The following is a 25095-nucleotide window of genomic DNA, read 5'->3' as shown; positions in this document are numbered from 1 at the left end:
TACCTGTGACAGGGATGCTTGAGCTCCTGAACAGTTCACCACCCTCACTGGGGAGCCCTGAGCAGGGCTCAGGGAGGAGGGAGCACCCCATGCTACCCAGTCATGCTGACCAAGGTCCCAGACATATCAAGCAAGGTCCAGCCAGCCCCTTGAAACTAGGGATTCAGTTGGCTTCACAGTTTGTGCCAATGGTTTGTAAAAAGATGTGACACGTTTCTTCCAAATGCCCAAGAAATAATTCATCCATGAGCTGCCAGAGCACATTTCACATGAAGCATGAGAAATTCCAGGAACTGAGGGATAAAAACCTCAACCACAGGCTAATACGAGCCAGACACAGGTATCTAAAGAATGTTAGGAAGTATCATCCACAGCCCGCATCTCTATTGTCATTACTCTGATTATTCCTAACTCACTTCACAGTTGGCCACATGCTGCTGGACAGGGTCACTGCCTGGCTCTTCCCTGGTGTGCAAGGCACACAGACCAATAAAGGGCTAGGAGAGCTGGGCCAATGGCACTGGAGAAACATGAGCTGCAAGTCACGACCCTCCTCAATTTATGCCACATTAAAAAAAAATTATGCCACATAAACAGATGGGAACTCACACCTCACATACAAGGATGTGGCCCAAGAAAAGCCCCAGAACTTGTCACATTCTTCCTTCTCTGCCCCCCAAACTTCTCCCCACACTGCCCCCACCAACACCCAATCCTATTACCGATTATTGGAGTGGAGTCAGTATGGAATGGAATGAGAAGGACTGGTTAATGTGGTTGGAGAATCCAGCTCACTGGATAAAGCCATCCATCTAGACCTCTCCCATTAAATGAAAATTTGTAAGAGGAAACAAGGAATTCGTTTTAAGGCTGAGGGTTTGGAATCCCAGGATAGAGAAATTCAAACAAACAAATATCTGCAGTGGGCCCTGTCCTTTCTACATCCCTGCTCTATCAGCTTCCACACTGTGGAGTTCCTGATTCCCCAGAGGATTAAAAAATATCCTCTTGGTCATTGGACGAAAACCATTTCTGTTGGCTCTATCAAAAGGCAGCTATGGTATCTCTGAGAAGGCAGCTCCTCATTCCACCCTGCTAAAAGATAATGGATCCAAAACTCACACATTAGAAAATTCAAACTGCTGCTTTGGTTTCTATTATAATGTCCAAATAAAAAGTCACTGGCTCTCTCATTCCCTCATACAACCTTCTCCTTCCAGCCTTTCTCTGACATCCACCAGATGATTCCCAACAAGCTATGGTCAGAAATGATGGCGCCATGCAAGCAGAGAGTCTCCATCAGTGATTTGCTCAGAAATGCCAAGTGCTATTAGGAAGTTCCTTTTCAAGCTGACTGTGTAGTTTATCCAGTGAAGAAGCATATCCTTCCCTTTGAACTTGCACATTACCCAGTTGAGTAAATCAGAAACAGCTTCTCCCCAGACAGCACCCTGAGTTTATAGCTCGTCTCTATGAAAAATCTTTATCAGTGATGATAATAATAATTGTGATGCTGAGTGGTCTGTTTCTCCACATATTTGTAACAATACCAATCTCTACAACCTCTCTTCATAAGACTTCAAGATTTGCCTGTTTCACAATTTGTCAGGATCTCTCCTCCATCTGGCCTAAGAAGAAACTATTCTCATAAACAACAGACACTGGTCAACAACTGTAGGTGCATATAAGATGCAGTCTTCTGGCTGGGGCACCTACGAGATAGCCCCCGTCAAGTCAACATCTTCAAAAAGAAAACCAGTATCTCATAGGAAAAACTAAGTCAAACAGTATTGTGTATAATTAGTTAAAAATACTAGACCAAGCAATCTGTGATCTATCGAGCCATATGACTCCACATTTGCTTCTTTCAAACACTCTATTTCTGGGAGTCCATGCTGAAGCCCATCAGTTTGGAAAAAGTGTGTCTTCCTTCTTAAACGGAAAGCCCACAAAATAACAATGATTTTTCCAGTTAATATTTATGACCAGAAACAGCATGAAGCCTCACCTCCCTCTTGCGGAAGAAAGGAAACTGATCTGTACCTACACACCCCAAACTGTCCTAAGGCAGGGAGGTGCCTGACTGTACCACTAAGTAAATAAAGGAGATGCCAAGGGTCACCCCCTGTTACAGTGTCACCCAGATTATGATATGTCCCAGGGTGGTCACTCTCCAGCAACATAAAACTCTGCTCGGTGCTGGCAGTGTTCTGCTCATGATAAACATTCCAGACTGAGAACTAAGGCAGAATAACAGATTCGAAATTATAGGATCCAAGTTCAAGGGCCTCGCTCTATCAGCCTGCCATATAATGGAGATCCTTGTTTTAGACTAAGAGAAAGAACTTCCTTGGATCTCTGGAAAGAAACTATCTTCTATTAGCTCAGACTCAAAGGCTGCTATGGATGTATATGAGAAGGCCTCTTAGTAGCTTCTTCACCTGGAAAAGCTCCTGAGTTTTTGTTTCCTCATCCATAAAATGTGAACAAGGAGAATAGCCCGCCTACCACCCCAGGCTGCTCTGAACGCAGTGAGTTGGTGTGTGAGAAAGCACTTGCTCTACAACTTGTGCATCTCTGTACAGGACAGGGCACACCTGCAGGGATGCTTTGAATTCAACTCAAAACCCAGAGGCTTTGCTAAACACTGCAGTAGATTCTAAGTTAAGCATGCCCTAGCTTTTTCTGGCAAAAAGCCATCACCTTGTGGGAAAGATGAGAGGTGGATAACAAATCTCTGTGTGGTTAAAAGCAAAAGGAAAAATAAGTAGGACACACCTGGATGGCAGGATGAAAAAGGATCATTTTAAGCCTCAAATATAAATATATGTATTTGTAAACATAATTATAAATTCACATGTATATTTCATCTTATATATTATACATAATACATGTATATAATACAGTGCATGTTATGTGTGCATATATGACATATGATATACGAAGTATAATATATATATACCTATACCTCTGTATGTGTATATGTGTGTGCATGTATAGACATATGGATGTAGAGTGACTTCCACAGGAGAACACTGGAAGCATCCCTGTGTGGGAAAGATCCTCAGAGGTGGAGGCAATAGTATAGGGACAGGTACAAAGATGCAGCTGGAGAGCGCAAGTCATATTCAATGGTCAGTTTCCAGTTTGGCAACAATCCAAATCTCTTCTTCTCCATGAGCATGAGCCATGAGGTTAGATTTCTGAAGGGAAATATTAGGGCTGAAAGGAGAATGAGAGGAAGTCCTAAGCACCTCCCTAGAATAGCATCCGTGGCTTGCTTTTCTTGGCTGGATACTATTTGCTATGTGGATAAGAGGGGACCAGAATTCACTCAATAGCCTAAGACACGTTGGGACAGACAGTTTGAAGGCCTTCAGAAGCCTGGAATCCCATTACAAACGTGACAAGCAGTAAGCACAGTGAAGTGCTTACTACCATCCAGGCACACTGTTACCAGAGCTTTATATGTATTAACAGTTGATCCATGTAACAGCCCTATTATCATCATCCCCTTCCCCAAGTAATAGGTGGCTCCCAGCTGTTACATTGTTGAGTGAGGATTCGCCCCCAGAAAATCAAATGGCAGAACCCACATTCTCAACCACTACAGGTGGTAAGTCCTATGAAGTAGTGCCTTCAGCATAATAACTAAGCAGAACGTGAATCTCTCCCGTTGCTCTACACTCACAACACCCACAGTCCTTACTACCCATCTGCATGTTCATTTGGGCATTACTCAGCTTTTTAGCTAAAATGCATACGCGTGAGTTCTTTCACCAAAATAAGTCCATGATCTCCGAAGGACAAAACACAGACTTGTATCTTGTAGATATTCCACAATATAGACCATGGGAAAGATTCTCACTCCGTAAGTGGATAAGAAGCTAGGCTGAGAAGTAACAAATAGGAATTTTAATATCAATTTTGCCTCTTATCAGGACTGTGGGCAAATTACTAACATTCTTGAACTTTCTTTTCCTCATCTATAAAATAAATATAATAATAGAAGCAACTCTTAAAGCTTAGCACAGTGCCTGTCAAAGAGTAAGCATTCAGTAAATGCTAGCTATTATTAATAACCATTCATTCTTCCTGAAAGAAATACTGTCATGATTGAGTAGCCCCCTCTTAATGATTCACCCCCTCCATCAGTGAGAGGTATAGTTTACCTCTCTCCAGATGAGTGTCTTCAGCAAAGGTTGGCATCAGAATCTCTAACCAACTGAGCTGCTACAGATCTCAAAGAGAAAGAAGGTGCCCTTGGGGTCTCTGGAAATGGGGACGGTGCATAGTAGAATGGAGAAGAAATACTGGCATTTGGTAGACTGGGTGGCCAGAACATAAAATGTCTCCAAATATTCAGAACTGCCCCATACAATGAATAATTTTCCCTGCTCAAAATAACAATAGCACTTCTATTGAAAAACTAGAGCCCTTCTTGGAAAAATATTTGTGTATGAGGGACAGCAGGTAACATCAGTCCTGTAAACTGGTCAATGAGTTGAGGGATCCCAAATCAATTAGGAAATCAATACCTTCTTATGGTTTCAGGTGGTTCTGCACAGATGGAAATCTGGTTGGCAAGGGCCAGGGTGTCATGCAAGGCCTTGCGGACTTCCTGCAGCTCGCCCAGAGACAGCCTGCCCACTAGGGTGGTCAGGTCATAGCCCTGCCATGGGAGAAGCTGCTCCTGCTCTTCTATTTCCCTTCTCAGCTGCTGATCTTTTGCTTCCAGCACAGACATTCTTGCTTGGAGAGCTTCGATTTCTTTCTGTAGAGAATGGAGAAACCAGATTTTATAAATTAACCCTGCTCATGGCAAACTGCTCTGCTGATAATGAGTCCTTTAAATGAGAGTCGGCCATATGTACTAGAGCCACTTCTAAGGCAGGCAGATTTTTGGAGGTTTGTTGAAGTAGAAAAATCACGCCAATTTTATATTTCTGATTAGTTGGCGTAAGGAAAGATATTCCCTCCCAAGTATTCAATAATTATGGGGGGTGAGCCAGGAATTTGACTTGGAAGAACCAAGCAAATATATTAATAACTTACTCCATTTGAGCCGGAAGAGCTACAATATAGAGTCGCAAACGTCATATGTTTGAGGTATGAACTAAGCAGGTAACACAGGTCACAGACCGAAAAAGAAAAGGGAACAATCCTTGGTTGGTCTGTCCCCAAATGTGAAAATGTAGTATGCAGAGAAAGATTAAAAAAAATCAGTTTGCTAAGTCTACAAGATTGAAGGAGCAATGGGATGCTGCAGATAGTGTTATGCAGTCTAAAGTTCATAAAAATATTAAATAAATTCAATTTCCACTAATATAGCAGACCAAAATCCAAAGAATCTATAGAATATCATCCAATCTTGAGGTCAAAGGATAAAACAAACAGTAGGTTATTGAGTGAATGCCAATTGTGTGCACGATGCTAGAGCAGACAAGCATCTCACTGCCTGTAGCACTCTGAATTTAAAATGAGACTCTTTCAATCACCACACTCCCATGTCCCATGCGTTGGTTTCTGGCTAATAAGAGCAGAGCTCTGATCCTGGGTGTCTCCCCATCTCTTATCTGTGGTCGCTCAAATCCAAGTACAGATCACCTATAACTTCTACCTCCTGACCCCACTTCCAGTTTGGGCTGAGGGTAGAGACTTAGTTGGTTGGTACTGAAGATCCACCCCTGAGATGCTCCAAGAAGATAATATGTCTCCCATTGGTCCATCGTTACAATATCATTGGCATTGTTTCCCAACTAACCTCCCATCCTCCACCTCTGCCCGTATCCTATTGTTTTCTTTCTTTGTAAATGTGCAAAATGCATGTAACATGAAATTCACCATCTTAACCATTTTTAATGCCAGTCCCATGGCATTAAGTACATTCATATTGCTGTGCAACCATTGGCACCATCCGTCCAAGACCTCTTCATCTTATAAACCAAAACTCCAGATCCCCATTTACCCCATCTTTCCCCCAACCCCTGGCAACTGCCATTCTACTTTCTGTCTCTATGAATCCCTAGGAACTTCATATAAGTGGAAGCATAGTATTTGCCTTTTTTGTGACTGGCTTATTTCACTCAGTATAATGTCCTTAAGGTTCTTCCAAGTTGCACCATGTGTCAGAATTTCCTTCCTTCTTAAGTTTGTATAGCACTCCATTGTGTGGATGGACTACATGTGGTTTATCCATTCATCTGTAGATGGACACTTGGGTTGCTTCCACTTTTGGCTGTTGTGAAAAATGTTGTTTTGAACATCACTTTGAGGTCCTTATTTCAATTCTTTTGAATATATACTCAGAAGTGGAATTGCTTGATTGCATGATGATTCTATTTTTAACGTTGTGAAGACCCACCGTGCTTTTCCACAGTGGTCCAGCACCCAATTCTTAACACAGAAGTCAAAGTGATTCTTTAAAACGTGGTCAGATTATGTTGCTACTTTGCTTAAAACCTTTCAATGGCCACACTGCAGTCAGACAGAAGCCTGAGTGCTTATAAAGGTGTGCAAGGTCCTCCAAGACGTTTCTCCCTGACTTTGTCCTCTACTATTCTCCCCTACCCTGGCCTGCTGGCTGCCCTCTGAATATGTGAGGCACATCCCCACTGCTGGCCTTCATGTGGCTGCTCCCTTGGCTTCCATCTCACTGCACAATGGGTTGATCTTAGCTTATGCATTATAGCTCTTACCACCCTACAACATAGTAAGGACATAACTTGGGAATTAATTATGTTTGCCATTTCTTATCTATCTCCCGAGGCCCACCTCTACTAGAACATCAACTTCACAGAAATCCTAAGCATTTCAAACAGTATCTGGAATATAAGAGGCATTCAAACACCTGCTGAATAAATGAATATTCACGTTCCCCCAGAGTTCTGCTGAGAACGTTCTCCTCAAACACTAGGTATCCCAGGGCTAAAACTATTTCCCGTACATTCTGACATCATAAGGAATTATGCAGGCTACTGAAAAATATTGTAAATATTTTTCGAATATTGTTAATGTTGTAAATATTAAATATTGTTCAAAACCAAAAGCCAGATTTCACATTTTCAGCTACCCAAAGTGATGTGGAGAACAAAAGCAAAAGACATATAAGAAAAATAATCAAATTTCCTTTGCAGTCCACTGACAAGTACTTGAGACAGGCAGGGTGACCTTCCTCCAGGAACTCAACTGCCTCAATGTGAATACTTTGCTAGAGGCAAAAAGCAACCCCAGCTTGACATTAGCTTGACTTCCAGGATTCTGTAAGTCTTCTTTAACATATAAAAATCCCTTCAGAAACTTCCTTTACCTCTACCCCCCAACAAAGATATATGTTATTAATCATCCTCCAAACATATGGCCCACTGATATACATCTGAAAGTTTTCATGACTAAGAATTTACTAGACAGCAGTAAATGACTCCTCAAGGTCCTAGAAACCTTGCTTCCAAATTTCTTAGAGACTTACACTCTCCCCAAACCCCTTTCAACTTAAAAGCATATACTCAGTCACTCCTCAAACCCAATGAGGCTCTTTCTGCCCATGGGTCCTGTCTCCATGCTTTAATAAAACCACCTTTTTGCACCAAAGACATCTCAAGATTTCTTTCTTGACCCTTTGCTCCTGAACCCCATACATCACAACACAAACTTTTAGGATGATACTCACTGAATATAGAAGTATTCAGTTTACTGGAGAATATTTTCAAGTTGTGATGGCTTTTGCCACCTTGCTGTTATGGGGACTTGGATGGGCAAGCTCAGGTAATAAGAATACTCTGAACCAGGGGGTAGGGATGGGAGGGCAGTCCAAGAACTCATCCAAGCCCATAAAACAGTCTAAACTCACTCCATTGTTTAGAACCTAAACCAAGATTTGCACTCAGGTGTTCAAGACCCATACTCTTCCTGGAGTCACGTTGTCTTCCATAGATGCTCCCTTGTTACCCCCCATTCCTGTCTCGAGCCCCCTGGGGCTCCACGTGGTATGGACCCAACTTCAAGGGTCCCTGCCTCAGGAAGGGGGAGTCTACTTCCAGAGCACTTGGTAGCCTCCTGCCTTAACTCTGTGCTGCATCTAGACTTACAGCCCCTGAGTGGTTCCTGGCCAACTTTTACCCACCACTCTGGGCCAATCTGGAACTTTCATGTGATATCTACTGGTTTTTCCCAGACACGCTAGCCTTGCCCAGCCCACACTTACAACTCTGCCCCCTGACAACTGCTCCTCACGCTTCAACTCAATACAATTTTCCATGAAGGATTTTCACAGAACACATTTCTTCCTGACTTTCAAAAGAACCTCATAAAGATCAAAATGATCAGAGGTCATTGGCCTGGCAGACAAGGAAAGCATATTCAAAAAGTAATGAGGAATACTGAAAATGGGCACAAACACCGCTGAGCTTTCAACCCCTCTTTGTGGAATGAGATTCCTACCAGCCCTCCAGCCAACTCCACCCATCTCTCTCTTTTGGACTTCACGGGTGGATGGCCAAAGCTCTCATTTCTCTGAGCATCCTTCCCCTGCTCACCTGCAGCTGCCGCTTCTCCTGAAGAAGCCAGTCTCGTCTGGTGATGGACACACGCAGGGTGTCCTGAGCAGTGGGCTCCCACAGCTTCGGCTCCATCCTGGGGGTGGTATGGGGGTCATCACTGCAGGCCCTTAAAGTACAATATGCATGTTAATACAGATGTGAAGAAACTGAAATCCTTGGAGCTACAAAACTTTCCAGAGAAAGAAATTTCACAAAGTGGCCGCCAGCTGTTCTCATCTTTGGCAGGTCAGATGAACTAGGTCCCTAAAGTAAGTTTCTGTTTTAATTACATTCTGTTGGGGATTTTGCTTTTACCCAAAGCCAAACTGCTATTTTTAGGCCTGCCCTGTCCCATCCTATGGCCCCTAATCACATATACTATCTACGTGCTGACACTGTCCAATGCACACCAGATTTTAAAGACTTCGAATGAAAACAAAGAGTGCAAAATATTTCTATAATTTTTATGTTTATCACATATTGGAATGATCATATTTTCAATGAACTGGGTTGTATTTAATATATTTGTAAAATTAACTTCACCTCTTTCTTCTTGCATCTATTTAGTGTGGCTACTGGATAATCTGAAATCATGTCTATGGTTTGCATTGTATTTTATTGGACAGTGCTGGCTTGATCATTCAGACAGAGCCAAATGCCAGGGGCCGGTCGTGGCTGCAGAGATTAAAAAGAGCTGTGACTGATCCACAGATGCTTGGGTCAGAGCTTCTCAGAAAAGGCTTGCTAAAAGACTGTCAAAAACCACTTAAAATCTGGCTCTGTCAGGAGCTGGCACATTTGGTCAAAGCAGTGCTGGGGGAAATGCAGCACAGGCTTGATTGAGACTTTGCAGGGGTCTTGAAGACATTTACCCTTAACGGATGACAAATTCATCGTTAAAGTATTCAATTTCTAACTCGATGCAGTTGGACAGAAAAAAAAAATATATACCCCAAGCAAAAATCTATGTCAAACCTATGTCAACCATTCAGGGAAACTAAGTTTAGGAAAACAGCACCAACTACAAAAGCAAATGACAAGTTGGGAAAAAATATTACCAGCCATGTACCATAAAAAGGAAAAATATTTCTAATTTCAAGAGTCCTATCGAACCAAGAAGATAAAGACGAACACATCTATCAGAAATTCAAACAGGTGTGCATAGGTTGCTAAGTCAGTTAAGTGGCCAGTGGCCGACTCTTGGTTTCAGCTCAAGTCATGATCTCTGGGTCCTGGGATCAAGCCCCACATCAGGCTCCCTGCTTGGCAGGGAGTCTGCTCAAGGATTCTCCCTCTCCCTCCCCCTGCTCATGCTCCTTCTCTCTCTCTCTTTCTCTTTCTCTCTCTCTAAAATGAATGAATAAGTCTTTTTAAAAATCCAACCAAAGGGGCAGCCCCGGTGGCCCAGTGGTTTAGCACCACCTTCGGCCCAGGGTGTAATCCCGTAGAGCCGGGATTGAGTCCCATGTCGGGCTCCCTGCATGGAGCCTGTCTCTCTCTCTGTTTCTCTCTCTCTCTCTCTCTCTGTCTGTCATGAATAAATAAATAAAATCTTTTTAAAAAAATAAAAAATAAATTAAAATCCAACCAAAGGAATTACAAAGAGTTAAGGAAAATGTTTACCATCAAAAACACTTTTCAATGCAAATCCAAACAACACAAAATATCTCTTTTCACTTAACTGGCAAATGTTTTCAGGAACCATCATTGCTTGGTGAGAGAAGGGAAAAGGAATTTAGCATAAAATACAGTATAACTTCAGATCCTATATTCCCACTTCTAAGAATTCATCATATGTAAATAATTACAGATGTGCACAAAGGTTAGCTATAAAAATACCACATTTTTTAGTAGCCCCAAACTGAAAACACACAATTGTGTCCCCAAATGAGTAGCAAAGCAGTAAGCCATGGCACAGCCACACAAAGAAGGGTTATGCAGCCACTAAAATTAGGTCACCAAAGAAGATGTAACCACTGGAAAATGATCTCTATCTATTGCTATTTTTTTCAATCAGCTATTATGATAATATGTAGAACACAAAACAACTATTGTAAAAAAAAATGTATATAAAATATAGGAAAACATCCACCAAAATGTTATCAGCTCTCACCTCTGGGTCATAGAATTATTTCTTTTGGCCAATTTTTTTATTTTCTAAGTTTTCTATAATGAGCATATGTTATTTCTAATACTAGAGTGGAAATGCTTTCTACCATATACACTAAGTAGCTATACTATTGACTTAAATAGTTTCACATAGCCAATTGTCATAGCCCTTGGACAAAATAGACATGTCTGTTTGAAATAAATCACATTTCATATGTAAAAGGTCAAGGGCAAAGTAGGTGTCTATAGCTTCTGATAGTCTGAGGCATAAAGGACACCTGTCCCTTCCTCCCCTGGAATCTCCTTCCAGATAGCTGGAACTTGGCTGCCACATGTATTGACTTCAGGGCTCATCAAGCAGGAACATGAAGCTTCCTGTTCTTACTTGTACAATCATATAGAGCCTCACTCCCTCCATGTTTCTCAGAAAAGAAAATGAGCAACTCATTTTTTTAGATTCCATTTATGAATGGATTTATATGGTATTTGTCTTTCTCAGTATAACTTATTTCACTTAGCATAATACCCTCTATGTTCATCCACAGTCACAAATGGCACAATGTCATTCTTTTTGATGGCTGCCTAATATTCCTGTGTGTGTGTGTACACCACATTTTTCTTAACCATTTGTGTGTTTATGGACATTTAGGCTGCTTGGCTATTGTAAATAATACTGCAATAAACACAGAGGTACATACATCTTTTCAGGTTAGTGTTCTCCTTTTCTCTGGGTAAATATCCAATGAATAAACAAACAAAAAGCGGAATCAGACCTATAAATACAAAGAATGAACTGATGGTTGCCAGAGGGGTGGGGGTGGGATGTTGGGCTAAATGGGTGAAGGAGAGAGGGAGGTACAGGCCTCTAGTTACAGAATAAGTAAGTCACAGGATACAAGACACAGCACAAAACACAATGATATCGTAATTGCCATGTAATAGGATGGATGGTAGCTACACTTGTGGTAAACTTAGCATAATGTATAAACTTGTCAAATCATTAAATCATACACCTGAAACTAATGTTGCATATTGCATCAGCTGTAAGAGGAAGGAGGAAGGAAGGAAGGAAGGAAGGAAGGAAGGAAGGAAGGAAGGAAGGAAGGAAGGAAGGAAGGAAGGAAGGAAGGAAATGAGTAACTCATTCTAACATCTGTGCTGTTCATCTCCTTTCACTTCCAGCCCATTTCATTCATTCATTTAGAAAAAGAAAACACTATTAAGCCCACCCATCCTGTGCTGTGGTTCGTCCCTGGTGCTAGGGACCCAGCAGTAAACAAGACTTGGTTCCTGCACAAGAGCAGGGAAGGCAAACGCACCAAAAGGAAAATACAAGGTAATAGACAAATGCTCAACCTAAGGTTCAAACCAATTATTATAGGAGTTCCAAGGTAAGAGTGAGTCTCCCACTTCCTAAATCTTAACGTGGCATTTACAAATGAGTGAGCCCACCAAGCACTGCAATGAAGCAGCACTACTATTTTTAGAAACAATGGTAGAAAATATGTCACCTCAGCTCTTCTAAATTGGGAAGCAGCAGCTACAGAAAAGGGAACCTTGCTGGTATTCGTGGGCCTGACACAAATTCGGGTTCTCTGAATAATCTCAAAACCACTTACTTATTGTAACAGACCTTGCAATTTAGAAATTTATTTTAAGACCTGTTACTCTGATTCATGTGTGTAAAGGCAAATCACAGTAATAATTGTAAAAAAAATGCTTAATCTGATGATAATAAACTAGTACGAACGGAGAATTTTCTGTACACTGGACACATCACTTTTAGCACACTCACTTCTCACTACAGACCAAGGAGGAACATATTATTATCACAGTTTTGTCACTGAGGAAGCAGTGGCAGAGGAGATTCAGTGACTTGCTCTTGGCCACCAGGAGAGCCAGCAGAAGAATCGAGGGGTCAGGGATGCATCCTGCCAATCCCCACTTTCTGGCCTTTCCTGGACAGTGTGCCATTTAGGCTCTTGGCAAGATTATCAGCTCCATTTCCTCCTAGTTTCTAGGCTTGTACCACCCACACCCACAGATTAAGTCCCCTTGCTCGCTATTGAGCAGGGCCAGCTGAGAATGACAGGGAGGGAGGTGACCAGGGTTTGAGTACTAGCCCTACCTTTTTCTTGCTATGTGTCCTTGGATTTATCAAAGCTCTCTGAACCTTACCTTCCTCGTTTTTAAAATGAGGTTGGTGATGAAGACAATGATGCCTTCCCTGTGTGGCTGATTATGGAGGTCACCATCAGTTCATTCACCAAATGAGCACTGTGCACCTTCTCTGTGCAGGCCCCACCCTTGCATCAGGTGTGAGGAAGGAGGCAGAGCCCCTCTAACCTCAGGGAGATGTCTGTTTGCTGTCCCTCATGTCCCCATACTTGCAGGGAACATGAGATCTGTGTGCATGTCCAGTGGACACAGTGTCCTCTCCAGGGTAACGAAGATGAAAAAGAAAATTTTTTTGAGGATCTTCACATGGATCAGAAGAGGAAGTCTCTAGAACAAAACCATCATCAGCTATTGCCATCTGTGGGAATGGGACGTGCTTCCTGTCTCTGGGCTCCAGGGTCTTGGCCTGTCACATAGCCATCATAGCCACTCTCTCCGGAATGAGAGCCTAAGGAAGGGAGAGACCCAGCTCACTTCGTGTGGTTCCCAGTGCTCGCACTGAGTAGGGTCTTAGCAAATATGTGTTGAATGATTTAATGAGCCCATGGCCTAGAAAATCCAGAAGTTGTTTACATTCAGCTTTCTGTTGCATTTGGATCATTTCTTTGCACTAATTTATTTCTCCATTTGCTCTGCTTATGCAAATACTAAGAGTTTCCTGAATTTCCTAAATAGATACCATCTGGGTCAGGTTGGGAGTTACTGAAGGAAATCAACATAGAATTGAAAATTAGCTACAGAGGAGCTACAGGTGCAGAACTGGGAATTCTCCATATTATTGTTAATCACATTCATTACTTAATCCATAAGAAAAGCCCCTGTGATTAACCAAAACTCCTCTCTCTGTCTCATACACTTTGACTCCAGGTGTAGAAAGCCATCCACAGATGGCTGTGTGGCAGCCCCAGGACACACTGTAGCTCCGTAATGAAGCAGGGGACAGGTTTCCATCATTGAGATGTTCAGTCCTCTGAGCCATACTCCCTCTTCCTTCTATCATGTTGCTCCCTTTATATTTAATAATTCTCCATGTGTAATCCCTAATGTCAGTACAAATTAGCATTGCTGCTATAAACTAATCAGTATGTAAGATGAGCAAATCCCTCAGGGGCCAGAATTAACAACACGAGGGTTGGAATGTTAGAACAGCCCTGGGTGCCAGCAGGGACTCAGGATCTCTAAGATCCTGCTCTCCACCTCCCAGTTTCTTACAGGCCCCCATCTGGGGCTGCTCAGTGCTGGAAATATCCTTTGGCCTTTCTCCTTTGTCTTTTCCACTAACCATTTAAAGGAAAAACCCAATTTGTTAAATAAGATCCTATATCACTGAAACCAGTGAGAGCATATCTCATCCCAATGACCCCCATATACCACGTGACTTTTGTGCATGTGTAGTTCAGTAATAATGAGAAAAGAATGAAATGCCCTCTGGGAATCAACATTTCCAGAGCCAGGTGGTTAATGGGTGTGTGCCTGAGATGAACCTACATCACCACCTCCTCCCTAGCAGCACCCGGAGTCCCTAGAGCCTCCAGCACCCTCCTTTTGCTCTAAGGGTTGCCTTCAGAAACATGGGAAGTGAGAATGCTATAGGGCAGAGGAGAGGCCAGACAATACACCTGCTAGGACATTCCATATCAGAATGGCTCATGGAAGTGCCCATGGTTTAGACAGTTGTACGTATAACACAGAAGATCCCTTTCTCAGACAGGAATACCAGTCTTCACAATGCCAGAAAAAGTGCTATTTTGTGCCACTTCTGGAATCAAAGAATTTTAGTCAAGAAAAAAAAAACAACATTTACCAAGGCCAATGCTTTCATTATTACAGTTTGGAAAACTTGAGTTCAGATGACTATTTTTGGCAACAAGAGCCAAGTACAGCCCTTCTGAATGCCTTTACTCATTGCTGCTCCCCATGGATGACCATTCAAACAAATTTATGTCATATGACTTCTGTGCTTCCATCCCTCCCTTTTTGGGAAGATGGTGAGAAAGAAGTGGTTTGGGCAAGTCATTGAATCACTGAAATATGGTTTAGGTCTGGAAATAGCTTCTGCATCCAACAAAGTGTCATAAATTAGTAAGGTCGCTGTGATAGTACAAATCCTGTAAAAATGCCTGGCATAATTCAGATAACTGTACAGTTCTGCCTATATATATATATATATATATATATATATATATATATGATTTGGGTCTGAATAGTAAAGAGAATGGAGTAAAAGTCATATTCCTTAGGAAATCTAGCAACATTGTTTTATACAGTCTTACCCCACTCAGAAATGACTGTCCTGCAAAGAGGGGCACATGAACATTTGTTTGGGTTTATAACAGCTATGCTCAACACAACTGGCTTTAGGACAAATTTTAGTTGAATTTGAGCAAAGAGGATGGCATGAGAGACCTTTATCTGGAAGAGGATATTTATAACCCACTAATTCTAAAACAACTTCTGAGGAGTATTCTGTGGCTCATCCCTTCTATTCTTCTCTTCTGTTCCTATCTCGAGTTGATGACAAAGGGTCAGTAGTGGGTTTCCTGGGAGTGCAACACACGCCATCCTAGTGACATCTGACTCCTGACCTTGAGCCTCAATTCAGGTTCAGAAACATACCCTGGTGTGTTCTGGTAAGAATAACCATTGTTACATCTTACCATAACCTAGGCATCTTGTGTTATACCTCTGTAAAATGTGTCTATAATAGTTACTTTCTCAACTTACACAATGTATCTCCATTCCAGGCTGTGAACTTAGAGCTGGTTGTCTCTTCCCTAAATACCATGGTGGGAAGGTCCTGACAAGACAATAAAGAATCACATGTTTCAAAGGGAACAGAGGAAGACCTGGTCAGAGGAAAAATGACTCAGTCCAGAAGCATCACCAACTACAAACATTTATCTCCCCTGTTCCCACCTGAAAGGAAGTATGTGTGCAGGAAATATTTGGACAGGCAAACCAGAGCTCTGCCTTGATAAGCCCCATTGGAAAACCATTGTCTATCTTTGTTTTTAAACTTTGTTATATTTTGTCTACTTGTGCTTTAAGTTATCCACTGGGAAACAGTCTTTGATAAAGGATATTTTGCACGATGCCCTACACACACACACACACACACACACACACACACACGGAATTTAAGTTGTGAGTATGACCGATTTAAAGTACATATTGGTGAAGGTCCGGTGGGAAAATACATGGGATATATAGTCAGAGAAATGCATAATATTAATGAGAAAATTATCAGTCATATGTGTGATAGTTGGCCAAACTTCTCTCTTAGGAGAAAGAAAAAAATAACTCTTTTGATTGAAGGAAAGATATAGCAGGAAGAGGGACACCTGGGCGGCTCAGTGGTTGAGCGTCTGCCTTCAGCTCAGGGCATGATCCCGGAGTCCCAGGATTGAGTCCCACATCGGGTTCCCTGCAGGGAGCCTGTTTCTCCTCTCTCTGCCTATGTCTCTGTCTCTGTCTCTGTCTCTCTCTCTCTTGCTCTCTCTCTCTGTGCCTCTCATGAATAAATAAATAACATCTTTAAAAAAAAAAAGATATAGCAGGAATAGTTGCCCGTCTGTTCCCTTCTGATCATTGCTATAGCAGGATATTGAAATGTGATTTTCCAGTTGTTCCAGAATAAGAAGTTAAAGCCGAAGAACACAAGCCCAAACACTCTACATTCTAAATTCTAACAGTAGAGTAGGGTGCCCTACCCTGGGGGCTACACAAGCAACGCTACCACAATCAACTAGCACTCAACACACACACCCATTGGCCATGTAGGAAATAGAGTTTTCCTTTCCCCAGTCTCACATGGGGGCAAAGAGGGAATAAACGCTCCCACTTAAACTAAATAGAAACAAAAAAATCCAGTAGACCTGCTCATAAAGATTGGAAGTGTCCTGCAAGCAGGAAGATTGATATGTGATTCTCCTACATGAATGTCTTTCTAAATTAGGGTTGTCTTAATAAAAAGTCTGAGACAAGGATCTGAGTTTGGGCTATTTTCTGGAGAAGTGAGTCCCAAGAAACTAAGAGTGAGGGAGCGAGATGCAGGAAAAGTCAGTAAAGGCACATTATTGAGCTGAGCACCATAGGGGCAACTGGGGCTTAATCCCACCAGGAATCATATCTGGAAAAAAAAACCTCCACATCTGAGGTACCTCCACATCTGAGGTATGTGGAACATACCTCAGAACTATCCCCATAGAGACTGGGTAGGCTGGCACATTTATCTACCAACTCCCACACCCTTGGGGACATTACCCACTCCCTGTCCTCACAAGCTTCACAGAAAGCCCCATGGCACATATCCCTGTTGGGTGCCTGAAGTGGACAAACTTCCCACAGCTGGAGTGAAAATCGGAGGGAGACCAAGGGACCGGGACAAGGGGGCATCAAGTGTCTGTTGCAACATGTACTTACACAACAGACTTTCTGATGTATCACTGGCCCTTCAACAGGGACAAAGAAACTGGAGAGCCATGGCAAGGCAGAGGGGGTCTATAACAAGGCAGCCTGAGTGCTGACCATTCAGTATGACAAAGACATGTGAACTTCCCATGAATCAAATAGACATTGCAAAAGTTATCTTCCCAAAAAGTGTGCCCATTGGACAAGGGGACCTACAGAAAGAGGCTAAGTAATATCTAAAAAGGGGTGGTTGCATTTCACATCAGGATCTGGGCAGTGGGGAAGGCCTGTGGTATTGCCTAGAGAACCCACACATGAGTGCCATAAGGCAATGAGCATGCCTATATGCACGAGGTGTCCCAGCCTGTTAGCCAGGGAAGCAGCAATGACCAGCAAGAAGAGGGTTACAGACAATGGACAGGGAGAGACTTGAAACAGATATATAATGAAAGTTTCAAACTAGACTGGGCTGGATGAACATTGGTAACTGAAAATGGCCCAAACGTTTGTCTTATCTGCCCAAGATATAAAAAAAAAAAAAAAATAGGACGATGTATTCAACAGAGCACAACAGAGACTGGAGAATAGTAAAACCACAGAGTGTTTGTTCCTCCGCTAACTAGAGACACCCCTGAACCAGTTATCTTACTGAGCAGTGCGGGTCCATCCACTAGGGTAAGACCACCAACCGGGCCAGGGTGCCACACCATGCGAGGGCTGGTACCTGCCGTTAGAAAAGCCTGGTTAGCCCGCGAAGGCAGCAGCTGAAACTCTCTGGGCTGCAGAAAGGACCTGAAGAAACTGAGTGCGGTTCAGGGTGATACCACAAGACTCAGAGAACTACACTTGATCTCAGCCAAAAGGCTGAGAGGCAGTGAGTCTCAGAGAATTAAACAGTAGTTTTTAAAAAGTTGAACGCAGATTATTAAGAACAAAGTGACAATAAAAACTAAAAATGAAGTACAGCACCTGATTGTACTTGGGTGTTTACATTTCCTTAAATCTTATTTTAAAAAAAATTTTCTTAACCTGAGACACAAAGACACCCTCCCAAAAAAGATGCCCCCCCAAGAGTGAATGGATGAGCCCCAGAAGACCTGCAAGTCTCTTGAAACTGCCGTGCAATCATTTGCATGGTTGTACATACGTGGTTTGGTTTTGGAAGGAGTCTATAGTTATCATCAGATTCTCAAATAATAGGGATCTCAAAAAGCACTTATTTGTGTTATTCATAAGTACTGAAAATTTCCCGTGTTGGTACAACTATTTCATTTCTACAGGAAAAGCATCGTTCATCAGAAAGTATCCTATTTCCTCCATGATTCAGAGAGAGCTCCTGGCCTGTGAGAAACTTTTTGCCCTGGTCTGTCCTGGCTCCTCCAGGCTGTGAGCTCTGGCCCCACACCATGACCCCTGGTGGCCCCTGTGAGAACTGCAGCCACAGTCCCAGGTTTAGAGGAAACCCGAGTCCAAATAATTCTGTTGAGGACACGTCACAGGCTAGCTGGGCAGTCGGCGCATTGAAAGATAACTTTCTAAAGCTTATTAATAACTATATAATTCTGTTAATATGCATTAGAAAAATCTAAAAGTTGATTTTGAGTCATTATTTTGTTTTTTTTTAAAGATATTTATTTATTTATTTATTTATTTATTTATTTATTTATTTATTTATTTGAGAGAGAGCAGAGTGAGAGAGAAAGAGATCACAAGCAGGAGGGAGGGGCAGAAGAAGAATGAGAAGCAGACCCCCTCCTGAGCAGAAAGCCCGATGTAGGACTTGATCCCAGGACCCCGGGATCATGACTTGAGCCTAAGGCAGACACTTAACCAACAGAGCCACCCAGGTGCCCTGAGTCATTATTTTCTAACTGTGTTAATAATAGGATGGGTGAATTTGGTGAAGAAAAGCCCCAATTATACATAAATAACTGAAGTTTGGAAATAGTGATCCCATTCAACCCTCTCATTTTCTGATGAAGGTAGTGAAGTGTGAAGAAGTGAGGAAATTACGCCCAGTCATATATAGCTGGTAAGAAGAGACGAGACCAGAAGGGAGGCTGTCTGACCTGTAACCTAGGGTTCTATCAAGATACTACAAAAGTTCTTCTTGCTGGAAATGTTGGAAAAAAGGCTGAAGGAGCATTTTCTCTGGGGCAACTGAACCACATTAGAGTGAAGATTCTCTCTCTCTCTCTCTCTCTCTTTCCATAGATATTCACATGTATCTTTGTGAACCTGTATATAGATACATCCACATATGATCATATTCATTCATTCAATGAATGTTTATGGAATACCTATTTGGGGTCAGCCACTGTTCTAGTCTTCAGGAATAAAAAGATAAATACAGGGCAGCCCTGGGGGCTCAGCGGTTTAGCACCGCCTTCAGCCCAGGGCGTGATACTGGAGACCCAGGATCAAGTCCCATGTCAGGCTCCCTGCATGGAGCCTGCTTCTTCCTCTGCCTCTCTTTCTGTCTCTCTCTCTCTCATAATTAAATAAATATAATCTTTTAAAAAAAAGATAAATACAACCCAGTCTTGTTCTCAAGGAGCTCACAGTCTGAAGAGTAGACTAATATTCAAGGAAATAGATTTATTTATTTAAGACCCAAGGCAGGGGTGAGGTAATTAAATGTGCTCCAGTAATTCAAGAGGGGGATGATGTGACTTCAGGACAAGGCTTCACAAGGATGGTAGCTGAGCTGAGTCTCAAAGAAAGAGTAAGAGGTAATTAACAGTGGGGCATGTGCAAGATCATAGAATCCAGAGACATTCACAACATGTAGGTGATTTCTAATACTTAAGTGAGTGTGGATTGCAGCTGGTGAAGGGCTAGTCAAATTCTGGGCTGCTGAGAAACAGAGCAGGAGCTGGATTGGAAAAGTTTTAGATGACATGCTAAGTAATCAGCATGGATGCTGAGGACAATTGGGCATGACATGATATTTCCACTTGTGGTGCTGTGGAGGGTGAATGAGAGGGAATAATGTTGGAATCAAAAACACCAGCAATAATAATAATCCAGATAATCCAGATTAGAAACTCTGAGGGGCATCTGGGTGGCTCAGTTGGCTGGGCATCCGATTCTTGATTTCGGCTCAGGTCATGATCTCAGGGTCATGAGATCAAGTCCCACATTCGGTTCTGTACTGAGCATGGAAGCTGTTTAAGATTTTTCTCTCTCCCTTTCTCTGCCCCCTGCCACACACACACACACACACACACACACACACACACACTCAGATGGGCACGTGCTCTCTCTCCAGAAAGAAAGAAAGAAAGAAAGAAAGAAAGAAAGAAAGAAAGAAAGAAATTCTGGGTGACATATGAGTGAGCAACGTAAGCGGGAATGAGATAAGGTTAGACAATAGGATGAACAATGAAATTGGAAGTAAGTTAAAAGGAGGGGCCATGTATGTCTCAGAGTTCCCACCTGGGTAACTGGGTAAATGACATAAGTCACTGAGGTTGGGGCTGTAGGAGAAGGGGCTGGTTGAGGAGAAGGCCAATAAATCTAATAATTTAAAGATAAATTTAGTAAAGGCAAAGATAAAAGATAGTAAATTTTTTAGGATAGAATAAAGATATAGTAAACTTAATAAAAGTCAGGGAGATGTTCAATAAAAGCCAAATGGTAGACTGGAACTCTGGAGAGGGATCAAGGCTAGGGATATCAATTTGAGGAAATTAGTATGTTAATGGTGCTGGAAGCATGGAAGTATTTGAGATCATCCAGAATAAGAATATGTAAAGTCAGAAGACAGGATAGGCTACAACAGAAGACAGAGTAACAACCATATCAAGAAGACGGGGTGAGGAAAAGATGCTCACAAGAGGTTGAGAAGAATGGCCAGCAAGGTAGCAAGAAGACCAGGAAAGGGCAAGTCCTGAAAGCCTAGGGGAGAGAGTCTTAGGAACGAATTTGATTGATTCAAAGTTCCAGGCCATGCAGTGATACAGAGCAGAATATGAAGTGAAAATGCCCTTTAAATCCAACAGAACATTATTGCTGACTGTAGCAGTGATAGGGATAGAAATCAGATGACAGATAAAAATCAGGTCAGAGGGCAGCCCAGGTGGCTCAGTGGTTTAGCACCGCCTTCAGCCCGGGGCATGATCCTAGAGATCTGGGATGGAGTCCTACGTCCTGGAAATCTGGGATGGAGTCCTAGGTCGGGTTCCTGTATGGAGCCTGCTTCTCCCCCTGCCTGTGTCTCTGCCTCTCTCTCTCTCTCTCTCGTGCTGTCTCTCTCTGTCTCTGTGTGTGTGTGTGTGTGTGTCGTGAATAAGTAAATAAAATCTTAAAAAAAAAAAAAAAAACAGGTCAGAAATCAGTTCATAGAGGTCAGATCCCATTCACTCCAAAGTGAACAGGAACTAAAAACACAGTGTGCAGGCAACCCCTTGAGGAAAGGGGCAACGGATAACAGGTAACAAGGTAAGCTGACAGTTTACATTGGCTTAATAAACGGTTAATAAAGGCCTATACTTTTATGGGGAACATATTAAATTGAACTCTATGAAACTGACATCTTTATAAGTCACAGTCAGATATAAGGAATGTCAGATGGTATAACCTGAGTGAGAATGGGTGATACTGTGTTTTAGTTCATTGCATTCTCTGAGAAATCTGGCCAAGATCATAACTAACACATCGCTCTCCGTTCAAATCACATGTAGGCTAAAAGACAATAATTGAAAAGCCTTTGCCAGCTCAGACTCGGGCAGCTCAGCAAGCTAGTTCCAGGCTGGAACTCACACCAGCCAGCTCTGCGCCCAGACTCAGCACCTACCTGCTGGGGTCTGCAACCTCTCCTGGGCCTAGCACAAATATAAATACAGATGACAATCATGCTGATCTCCATATAGATAGAGATATAAAATGGTTCTACCTCCTAAAATTGCCTTGAGGATTAAATGACTTCCTGCCTGTCCATCGCAGGAGGAATAGGCGAGCAAAATGTGGTCCACCTTCACAATGTAATATTACTCAGCCTTCCAAAGGAAGAAAATTCTGACCCATGGCATGACATGGATGAACCCTGAGGACATTATGCTCAGTGAAACAAGGACAAATATTGTGTGATTCCACTTACATGAGGTCCCCAGATGTCAAAATCAGAGAGACAGAAAGTAGGATGGTGGTTGGCTGGGGCTGAGGGCAGGATGGGGAGTGGGGAGTTCAGGTTTATTAAGGACAGAGTCTCAGTTTGGGAAGAAGACAAGAGTTCTCAAGACGGATGGTGGTGATGGTGGCACAACAACGTGGATGAACTTTATGTCTCTGATCTGTACACTTAAAAATGGCTGAAATGGGGGCAGCCCGGGTGGCTCAGTGGTTTAGCGCTGCCTTCAGCCCAAGGTGTGATCCTGGAGACCCGGAATCAAGTCCCATGTCAGGCTCCCAGCATGGAGCCTGCTTCTCCCTCTGCCTGTGTCTCTGCCTCTCTCTCTGTGTGTGTGTGTGTGTGTGTGTGTTGTCTCTCACGAATAAATAAAATCTTTTTTAAAAATGGCTGAAATGGTAAATTTTATGTTACATACACTTTATCACAATAAAAATGAAAGAATAAAAAAATGAAAGAAATAGTTAATTCCTAAAGCACTTAGTAACTATTATGCAAATAGAAACTAAAAACAAAAAGAAAAAAAAAGAAACTAAATACATTGAAGTAAATAGAAGCTCAATACATTGGCAGATGTTAAAAATGACTCAAGACTGGAACGAAAGACAAGAAAGAACCCCAAAGAACCAAAGAAAGAAAGAATTCACTAAAAAGTCAAGTTGGGATGGACCCCATGTGAGAAAAGGAGAGGAAATGAAGTGATATGTCAAAGTAGGATGAAAAAAAATGAATAGAAACAAGGAGGTGGAATCCATCTGCTCCTGAAGAAGCCCAGTAAAAGTTCACTTAACAAATATTTGTAAGGAAGCACCTACCAGGTGCCAGGCACTCGGCTATGTGCTACCAGCAAAACTGCAGGGCAAGAATATGAGAAAATAATTGGCATCACTGTAAGACAGGCTATAGGGAGGCACCAAGAGAAATTGAAAGTAGGATGCCATGTACACTTAATAAGAATGAGCCAGATAATCTTCCGATTATCTGGGCTACCTGGAAGTTGGAAATAAAATGTAATTGCTGTGGCCACGTTTACACCTAAGTAGAAGCAGACCTAACTGTGATCAGGTTAACAGCATTCATCACAAACCTGCTTGCTTGCAAGCCTTTACCAGGAGAGAGGCAACAGGCAGGTAGATGAGAGCAGTTGTCCTCAGACTTTCCAGATACACCAGTGCCTGGGGCCCACCGCAGGGAGCCTGACTTGGTCGGTCTGGGTGGAAGCTGGACATTTAAAAACTCTCCAGGTGATTCCAACACACAGCCAGGATTGAGAGCCACTGAGTTAGAAAGAGCATTTGTTCCCTGTATACCACCGATCCCGGGGAAGCTCTGGGTAGCAGAAACAGCGAAGGTTGATCAGGAGCCGGAAGTGAGAGTCCATAAGCATCAGGCAGAGAGGACCACCTGTGGATCTTACAGGCTTAACACGATGACAGAAGACCAAGCATCTCCTGACAAGAGGAAGTCCACCCACTCTTGAGAAGGTTGGCTTCCCAGAGAAGCTTAGCACCCAGACCCTTGGGGAGGGTCTCTCCCTGTCAATTAGTAGAAATTGCTTCTCAGGGGAGCATGACCCACACCAGTCGCTCACTCTGGAGGCACCCTCACCTGCCTGACCAACAAATGAATGCTTCCCAGGAAAAAGCAGCTGAGGGTCTTCCTAGCAAAGCCACTCCCAGCTCTTCACTACATGGGAGCCAGGACAGCAAAGTGGGGGTGATCCCAAGTACTCACGGAGTGGCCCCGTGGCACACGGCTGCTTGGGCCTGTGCGTGCAGGTGGCCCAGGAGGCTGCAGAGGGCTGGCTGTCTGGAAGGAAGCTGGAAGCGCAGGCTGTTCTTCTCTTTCTCCAGCTCTTCCAATCTGTATCTTAATGCCTCAGCTGGAAACCGAAAATGTGAGAGAGAGGAATAAAAAACCGTGTAACTCAAGGTGGGCAACCCCAGCCAGTGTTCACCTTAATGACTGAACACAATGGCCCCTGCTTCCCTGGCCAGCACCTTTGTCTCTCAGCTGGTGCTTTGAAGAATCTTCCTTTTAGTGACGTCACAGCCTCTCTGTTTTTTATTCTTCCTCGAGTTAGAATGTACAGTTTATGTATTTATAGCATGGTCCTAATTATGATCATCCATAGGAGGGTACATATTAATTATTTTTAAAACCATGGTCTTCACTTGGGAGAAAACTTGCTAAGTTTGATGAGTTTTATGTCTATAATTGAAAAATGTCGGTGCCCGCACTTGGATTTTAAGAATGTTTCCTTAGAAACTGCCCATCAAGATAGAGTCAGGTACAATTATTAAAGGCATAGAAGCGATGTTCCAGTTCTATGTTGCAGATGACCGTATAGCCACCTCTGTTATAAGGAGGGGTCTTATTATTTTTTTAATGACCTTAAGTTTCCCCAGACAAGGTACAATACAGAATCACTGTAAAACAATTTTTATCTAACAAAGTAAACTTCAAAAATTGGAATCCTCTCAAATGAGAACTTACCTTCAAGATAACCAAACACATAAAGAATGGGAAAGTCTCCCATAAAGCTATTTTTGCAGAAATATAAGGACTGAGTGTATAAATACCATCCATCAGATCTTCCCTCCTGCTGATCCTTGCAAGGTGAAGGGACAGAAACTTCGATGGGCTCCACTCCTGGGCAGTATGTGGATCCCAGGCAGTCACCTCTGGCCATGAGCGCCTACCACTTACCCTTGGCATGCAATGCAAACA

General features: G+C 42.6%; 1 protein-coding gene across 7 annotated transcripts in view; it reads right to left on the bottom strand.

Moving 5' to 3' along the window:
• Window positions 1–25095, bottom strand: part of DISC1 (DISC1 scaffold protein) — a 346483-nt gene that overhangs the window by 222922 nt on the left and 98466 nt on the right. For all 7 annotated transcript variants that reach the window (XR_008662318.1, XR_008662319.1, XM_055308948.1 and 4 more), the window contains exons 4-6: window positions 24100–24247; window positions 8535–8664; window positions 4539–4774 (exon numbers count right to left, since the gene is read on the bottom strand). Coding sequence is in view for 5 of the 7 variants with exons in the window: in XM_055308948.1 (XP_055164923.1) it covers window positions 4539–4774; window positions 8535–8664; window positions 24100–24247 (514 nt within the window). In the remaining 2 variants the exon portion in view is untranslated. The remainder of the gene's footprint in view (window positions 1–4538; window positions 4775–8534; window positions 8665–24099; window positions 24248–25095) is intronic.

The sequence above is a fragment of the Nyctereutes procyonoides genome, unplaced genomic scaffold, assembly GCF_905146905.1.
Source record: "Nyctereutes procyonoides isolate TBG_1078 unplaced genomic scaffold, NYPRO_anot_genome, whole genome shotgun sequence".
In the NCBI taxonomy this organism is placed as follows: domain Eukaryota; kingdom Metazoa; phylum Chordata; class Mammalia; order Carnivora; family Canidae; genus Nyctereutes; species Nyctereutes procyonoides.
Note: the sequence above shows the minus strand (reverse complement) of the source record. Positions and strands in the feature narration are given on the sequence as shown.